The sequence below is a fragment of the Aureococcus anophagefferens genome, assembly GCF_000186865.1.
Source record: "Aureococcus anophagefferens unplaced genomic scaffold AURANscaffold_9, whole genome shotgun sequence".
In the NCBI taxonomy this organism is placed as follows: domain Eukaryota; class Pelagophyceae; order Pelagomonadales; family Pelagomonadaceae; genus Aureococcus; species Aureococcus anophagefferens.
This window is the reverse complement of record NW_008705569.1, coordinates 966,963-974,277: the sequence shown is the minus strand read 5'-3', so window position 1 is coordinate 974,277 and position 7,315 is coordinate 966,963. Positions and strand designations below refer to the sequence as shown.

Here is a 7,315-nt window from a genome sequence, read left to right as displayed (position 1 = left end):
TCCCGGCGCCGCCGCGCGGCGACGTAGCCCCGCGCGTCGCCCGCCGCGCGGGCGGCGCGCGTCAACGGCAGCGCGTCGAGGTGCGGCGCCGCCCGCGCCGACGCGAGGCCCAGGTCCAGCGCGGCGACGGTCGCGCGATGGCGGCTCGCGGCGAGGGCGCCGTCGCGGAACCGCGCGCCCGCCTCCGCGACCCGCCGCGCGCCGGCGAGGCGCGCCGTCTTCGCGCGCCGCTTCGTCGTCGGCGGCGGCGGCAGGCCGAGCGCGCCGCAGGCCGCGGCGAGCTGGGCGTGCGGTGGCGGGCTGGGCGGCACGATGCGCCGCAAATTGCGGGTGAGCCAGGCGAACATGGCTGCTATGAGCCAGCGCACATGATCATAGAGGGTCAGCGGCTTCGCTGCGGCGTTCTCAGCGGCCAGGTGCGCCGCTAGGTGCCCGGAGGGCTCGATCATCGTGCAAAAACGCTGGTGTTTGAACTCGTGTTTGAAGATTTTTGTGGCAAAAGCTTCTCTTGCGCCGGGCTTGCCGCTCCTCGCGCGCCCGCACAGCCGCCTCAATCGTGGGTGTGCTCGACCATCCGCTTTTGTTCTATAGAAAGCTCAGCTCGAGCACTGTGCGAGCTTGCCGCTCCTCGCGCGCGCGCAGAGCCGCCTCAAAAAGGCAGCCACACGTCTTACTTGCACGCGACGCGCGCCGCGGCACCATGGGTAGCGCGCGCCTGCTCGACGGCCTCGTCTTCCTGCTCATGTGCTACTTCATGCTCATGAACGTCACCGTCGAGCGGAGCTACTGCCACGCGCCCATCACGCGCGAGTCGACGTGCTTCCTCTGCCAGGAGACCGTCGACTTCTGCGAGGCGAACAACCCGCTCTTCCTCGAGCGGCCGGAGTGGATGCGCCTCGCGACGTGCTTCAGCGCGTACGGCTTCCTCCCGTTCTACGCGATCATCGCGCTCGCGTGCCTGACGGACGGCTGGAAGGAGAAGCGGTTTCGCGTGCCCATCCTCCTGTTCCTGGGGGCGAAGCTGAACGCGCTCCTGTTCTACCACGCGATGGAGTTCCTCTCGCATGCGCCGCCGCAGAACCTCGTCGCCTACTTTGGCGTCGAGGGGCCCTACCTCGTCTCGATCGCGCTGGTCCTCAACAAGATCGCCGCATCGAGCAAGGCGCCCGCGAAGCGCGACTGAGAGGATCGAGGAGCCGGGGCTAATGCTAGAGCAACGAGGCGAAGACGTGCCGGGCTCCATTTGGCGAGAAGTTTGGCGAGCCACTTATACTGCGGCAACGAGACTTCAACATGTCGACTCCATCGGCGGGACTCCGGGAGTCGGGACCGGCACGGACCGGCATCCCGACGGCCTGCGCGTGCGCGGCCACCACCAACACGATGGCCGAGGCCGCCCCCGCCCTGAGCGAGTACGAGCAGCTGCGCGTGGCGAACATCTTGCGCAACGCGGCGGAGCTCAAGCGCCTCGGCCTCGACGTCGCGGCGCACACCATGGCGGCCCTGGGCAAGCAGGCGCCGACGGCGCGCACGCAGAAGCGCGCCGTGCGGCCCAAGGGCGCGCCGCCGACGCGGCGGTCCCTGCGCGCGGCGAAGCTGCCCGCGCCGGAGTACAAGGAGCCCACGGGGTCGGCCGCGCGCGCGCTCGACGCCGAGGTCGACGACGAGGGCCGCGTCGCCGCGCCCGGCGGCCGGCGCAAGCGGGCGAAGACGGAGGCCTACGCGCCGCCCGCGAACCCGTCGTCCATCAAGAATTTAGACGTCGACTTGGACGGCCTGCGCGAGCGCTACCTCGGCAAGATCATCCCGCCGATGGGCGGCCAGGTGAAGCGGGCGGTCATGGAGGCGGCGTCGGCCGGCGGGCCGCCGACGTTCAGCCGCATGTCGGGCATCCAGGAGTGGCGCAACTGCGTCATGCTCTTCGTCAACGTCTACGGCGAGGGCTACAAGAACTCCTTCGTCGGCGGCGGCACGGAGATCACGTGGTTCGCGCAGCCCCGGCAATGGGAGGGCACGCCCGTGGTCCAGCGCTTGATCAACTGCGACGGCGGCGTCGTCGAGGACGACGAGACCGGCGAGACGTCGACCTTCGAGGAGACGCCCGTGCTCCTCTTCTGCCGCGACGAGGGCCAGGGCTACGTCTACTGCGGCGAGCTGAGCTACCTCGGCCACGACCCGGACCGCATCCCCATCCGCTTCGTCTGGAAGCTCGACGACTACGACCTCATCAAGGGCACGGCCGAGTTCAAGTCCCTCGTGGACAACTGCCACAACCTCCTCCAGTCGCCCGTGTGAGGGCGCTACGTCACGTAGTAGTAAGCCCGAGGTCCTCGTAGAGCGCGGCCATGACGGACCGGCACCTCGCGCGGTGCGCGTCCGCGTCCGGCCGGCCGTCGAAGATGACGCCCACGGCGAGGCCGACCGCCGGGTCGCCGAAGCCGAACGAGCTCCGCGAGCCGCCGTGGCCGAAGCTCGCCGGCGACGCGTAGGGGCCGCCGAAGTTGGGCCGCGCGTACATGGCTCGACCGACGTCGAGCTCGAGGCCCTGGACCTGTGTGGAATTCAATGTGCGCATATGCGACAGTTTCGACGCAAGCTCTTCGGCTGTGCCTCGAGCACTCGACGAGAGCAATCGATTCGTCCAAAAATCAGCCGAATCGACTTCGATTTGACCGAGCTAGAGAATTCTCAAGTTTGGTCGGGACCACCCAAGCCAGTGGTTGAATTCCACACAGCCCTGGACGACGTCGAAGGTCGACGGGTGGACCGCCTCCCCCATGCGCCGCGCCGTCGCGGCCTCGAGCAGCCGCCCGGGCACGTCGCCGTCGGTCGCGTCCAGGAGCAGCCGGCGGTAGAGCGCCGCGAGGCCCCGCGCGGGGCCGCGGCCCGCGCCCGCGGGGTCCTCGGACAGGAGGGCCCGGAGGCTCCGGGAGCCGTCGTCGACGGCGGAACCGCCCGAGAGCTCGAAGGTCCCCGCGAAGGCGCCGCCGCCCGCGGCGGGCATTTCGCCGCAGCCGGCCATCTCGAAGGGCACGCCGCAGAAGCAGCCGGTAGCGCCGACCGGCTCGAAGACCTCGCGCCGGAGGAGCTCGCCGTAGGAGCGGCCGCCGGGCCACGCGCGGCGGACGGCCTCGGCGACGCAGTGGAACGCGCCGCCCATCTGGTAGCCGTTCTTCGCGCCGATCGGCGCCCACTCCGGCGCGGCTTTGCAGGTCGCGGCGACGACGACGTCCCAGGGCTCGCCGCGGTGGCTCTCGGCGGCGCCGGCGCAGACGAGGCCCGCGGCGTGCGTGAGCACGTCCTCGATGGTGATGGCCGCCTTGCCGCCGGCGGCGAACTCGGGCACGTACCGCGACACGGGGTCGCGGAGGGACCGCAGGTGGCCGCGGTCGACGGCGAGGCCGGCGAGCACCGCGAGGCACGGCTTCACGCTCGACCACCAGGGCAGGATCGCGTCGGACGTCATCGGTCCGCCGTCGGGGCCCCGGCGGCCGACGGCGAGGTCGCCGACCTCGACGCCGTCTTTGAAGACGCTGACCTGCGCGCCGAAGTGGAGGCCGGCCGCGATGCCTTCCTCGACGGCGCGCCGCGTCCGCGGCAAGTGTTCATCGCTGCCCACCATGTCGTCGGAGGCCACCGCCGAATCGACGCCGCAGGAGAGCGCGTCGAGGGCAGCCATCGTGCATGCTATGCAATTGAACGTCACCTTAAACCAACTTGAAGCAAATTGAACCATTCGAATTGCAGCCCCGCACGAGCCGTCGCCATCGATCCTCATCATACCGCTCCCCTTTTGAACCGCCGTCGCCGCCGGCTGCCGGCATGACGAAACCGTCCCCGGAGCACCTGGACATGGGCGAGCACCTCACCGTCGACGCCGCCATCCTCCGCCTGCGGCGCATGGGCGAGGCCGAGGCGGCCTACGCCCCCGGTGGCCCGTCGCCGGCGGCGTCGTGTAGCGGGTGCGGCGGCCCGTCGACGCGGGCGAAGATCACGCACTGGTTCTGCCAGATGGGCGAGAGCTTCGACCTCGCGGGCCACACGGTGGGCCTCGCGGCCAACTTCCTCGACCGGTGCACCGCGCGGCGGGACTGCGGCGCCGCGCAGTACCAGCTGATCGCGGTGACCGCGCTCCTCCTCGCCGCCAAGGTCGAGGAGCGCAAGCCCATCACGCTCAACGACCTCGTGGTGCTTTCCAGCGGCCTCTTCGAGCGCGACGACATCCGCCTCATGGAATTGGAGCTGCTCCGCGCGCTCGAGTGGCGCCTGAACGCGCCGACGGTGCACGCGTTCGTCGACCTGCTCCTGCGCCTCGTCGACGACGGCCGCGAGGCCCCGGGCCGCCTCGCGGACCGCGTGCGGGCCGAGGCCAAGGCCTTCGTGGACCTGTCCGTCGTCCACGACGAGCTCCGCGGCTTCGCCGCGGCGACGTTGGCCGTCGCGTCCGTCATGTGCGGCTTCCGCCAGGCGGGCTGCCCCGTCGAGGACGTCGAGCTCTGGACGACGCGCGTCAAGGCCTGCGGCTTCGCCTACGGCGCCGCGGACCTGCTCGAGTGCGGCGTGTGCCTCCTGGGCCTCGGCGGCCGCGCCGCGGCCGCGGCGGCGCGGTCCGCGACCGCGGCGCCGGCGCCGGCGCCGGCGCGCCGCGACGACGACCTCGACCTCGCCGACGCGAACATCTCCGACGGCGAGGCGTCCTTCACGGACGACGATGACGACGACGACCGCGACGACGACGACTCCGCGGACGAGGAGATCCGCATGTGCATCCGCGACGACGACGGCGCCGCGCCCATGGACGAGGACGACGACAAGCACGGCTGCGCCTCCTCGCCGCACACGGTCGCCACGGACTTCTTCACGGGCGAGTAGCCCGGCCTCGCGCCGCCGCGCTCCTCGCGCGCCCCGTCGTCCCCTCGCGCGTCCCCAAGTCCCGGACTGGGTAAGTCCTGTTGTGTCTCCTTACGGGTCGCGCCTAGGGCAGGATCAGCCCGCCGGCCGTGCGCACCTCCCCCGGCGGCGGCGGCGGCGGCGGCGGCGGCGCGCCCGCGCCCGGCGGCGGCGGCGGCGGCGCGGCGCCGACGTCGCCGAGGAGCTGCGCGCTGCCCGCGTCCTTGAGGCTGTCGTCCCAGTCGGCCTCGGCGAAGCTGACCTGCGCGACGTCCGTCACGCGCTCGACGTCGACGTCGTTGCACGCGTCCGCGTAGTCGTCCCACATGGCGCCGTCGCCCTCCGGCGCCATGCCCTCGAGCGCCGCGACGCAGGCCTCGAGCGCGAGCGACTCGCCGCCGCCGGCGACGGCCCAGAAGGCGCGCGCGGCGTCGGCGCTCACGGACGCCCGGGCGGCCTCGCTGGGAGGCGCGGCGAGCGGCGCGGCGTAGGGCAGCGCGCGCAGCGCCGCGTGGAACGCGTCGAAGCCGACGTCCGTCGCGCCGTCCGGGAAGAGCGCGCCGACCCACGCGGGCACGTGGTCACCGCGCTTCGCGTAGGCCGGGATCCACTTGCCGGCCTTGGCCGTCTGCGTCCTGCCGTCCTCGGAGACGCAGGTCGTCTCGGCGAGGCGCGCGAAGACGGAGACGAGGTCCGGCGTCTTGTAGGCGCGCAGCGATGACGCGCGACGCGTCGTCACAGCTGGCGCGACGAGCGCGTCGCAAACGACGAGCGCTGCGAATGCTCGGACGTACATCATGCCGGCAGAGCTCAACGAGGTTCACTGATGCTTCGGTCTGGGTGCTTGATCTTATCAAGGACGATGGGCTGCGCATAAGCCGCGGGAGAGCCTGCGCATCACGCGGCGACAATGCCCGCGGGCTACCTCTTGGTCAGCGCCTTCCACAAGCAGGCCTTCGCGTCGGCGACGCAGCACCAGCTGCTGGCCTTCCTCCAGGTCGCGGCGTTCACGAACCGCACGGCGGTGCTGCCCTTCGCCCGCTTCGGCGAGCCGGCCTTCGTCGGCCTGCCCGAGGCGGGGTTCCACGACCTCGAGCGCTACTTCGACGTCGCGGACCTGGCGAAACGCTGGCCCTGCCTGCGGGTCCTAAATTACCGCGAGTTCCGCGCGGAGCACGGAAAACCGCCCGTCGCGCTGCAGCTGGGGACGCCGCGGACCGCGGTCGGCGACGTCGTGCCGTCGGGCTGCGGCAAGCGGTCGCGGCCGCTCGTGGCCCTCAAGGCGACCTTCGCCTGCGCGTCGCTGACGCTGCTCGCGTCCGCGCGGCGCGCGCTCGGCGGCGACCGGTGGCGAACCGACGCCGTCGTCGTCACCAACTGGTCGCAGAAGGTCGTGGGCCTCGGCGACGCGTCGTCGCCCCTCTTCGGCGACGCCTTCGCGGCCCGCGGCGGCTGCCACGACGCGGCCGCCGCGCGCGACGCGCGCGCGTGGCCGCGGCTCGCGGATCGCTGGGAGCAGGGCAGCAAAAGGGTGCGAAATTCCCAACTTCAAAGGCTTCGATCTCGGCCGCTTTCCACTCGTTTCGGCTGATCTTTGGACGAGCGATCATCTCTCGGAACGGTCTCGAAGCGTGGGTGCTGTTTCCGGAACGCGCGCGCGCGGAACACTCACGTTGAAGCGACGTTGAATCACCCTTTGCTGCCCAGGCTGGGAGCGCGCCGCGGACGCGTTCCTCCGGTCCGGCGCGCTGCCGGCGGCCTACGCCTGCGCCCACGTTCGCGCGGAGAAGCTCGCGAGCGCGGCGACGGGGCGGGAGAAGCGGTCCCAGTGGGCCGCGACGGGCGACGAGGCCGAGCCCTTCGCGTCGCCCTACATGGAGGCGTGCGTCGCGGGCGCCGCGGCGCTCGCGTCACGGGGCGGCGGCGGGCTGCTGCTCCTCACGGACACGTCGGCGGCCCACGGCACGCCGTCGAACCAGGGGTCCGAGCACTTCCGCGAGTGGCGGTCCCGGGGCGAGCGGCTCCTCCGGGCCGCGCTGCCGCGGTCCGCGGGCTACTGCGGCGCACCGGGCGCGGTGCCCGGGCCCGACTGCGCCGCCGTCGAGGCGGCCCTCTGCCGGCGGGCGACCCACGTCTGGCGCTTCGGGTCGGGCACCTTCTCCGCGTTCCTCGTCGGCGACGCGGCGGACGCGCCGCCGTCGACGCGGTTCCTCTCGTGCCCGGACATCGCGGCCGCCGCGGGTCAGCTGGAATAACATATCCCGCCGGCGGGATATGTTAAACGCCGCTTCAACTTGGGCTCCAACCGCCTGAAAATCGTTAGGCGAGGTAGGGCGCGCGGTCGACGACGGCGAGGTTCGCGAGCTTGATGGCCTTCTCGCCCATGGCCGCGTCCTCGAACTGGACGCGCGCGCGCGGCGGCGCG

The 7,315-nt window shown here is 72.0% G+C and overlaps 2 protein-coding genes across 2 annotated transcripts; both read left to right on the top strand.

Moving 5' to 3' along the window:
• Nucleotides 1-700: 700 nt before the first annotated feature.
• Nucleotides 701-2,295, top strand: AURANDRAFT_64232 (hypothetical protein; the record flags this gene model as incomplete). Its single annotated transcript, XM_009038820.1, has 2 exons — nt 701-1,132; nt 1,393-2,295. The coding sequence occupies 2 exons, from the start codon at nt 701-703 to the stop codon at nt 2,293-2,295; spliced, it is 1,335 nt and encodes a 444-aa protein (XP_009037068.1).
• Nucleotides 2,296-3,822: 1,527 nt separating this feature from the next.
• Nucleotides 3,823-7,145, top strand: AURANDRAFT_64231 (hypothetical protein; the record flags this gene model as incomplete). The annotated part of the gene is made up of 3 exons (XM_009038821.1): nt 3,823-4,868; nt 5,827-6,470; nt 6,598-7,145. The coding sequence occupies 3 exons, from the start codon at nt 3,823-3,825 to the stop codon at nt 7,143-7,145; spliced, it is 2,238 nt and encodes a 745-aa protein (XP_009037069.1).
• Nucleotides 7,146-7,315: the final 170 nt, after the last annotated feature.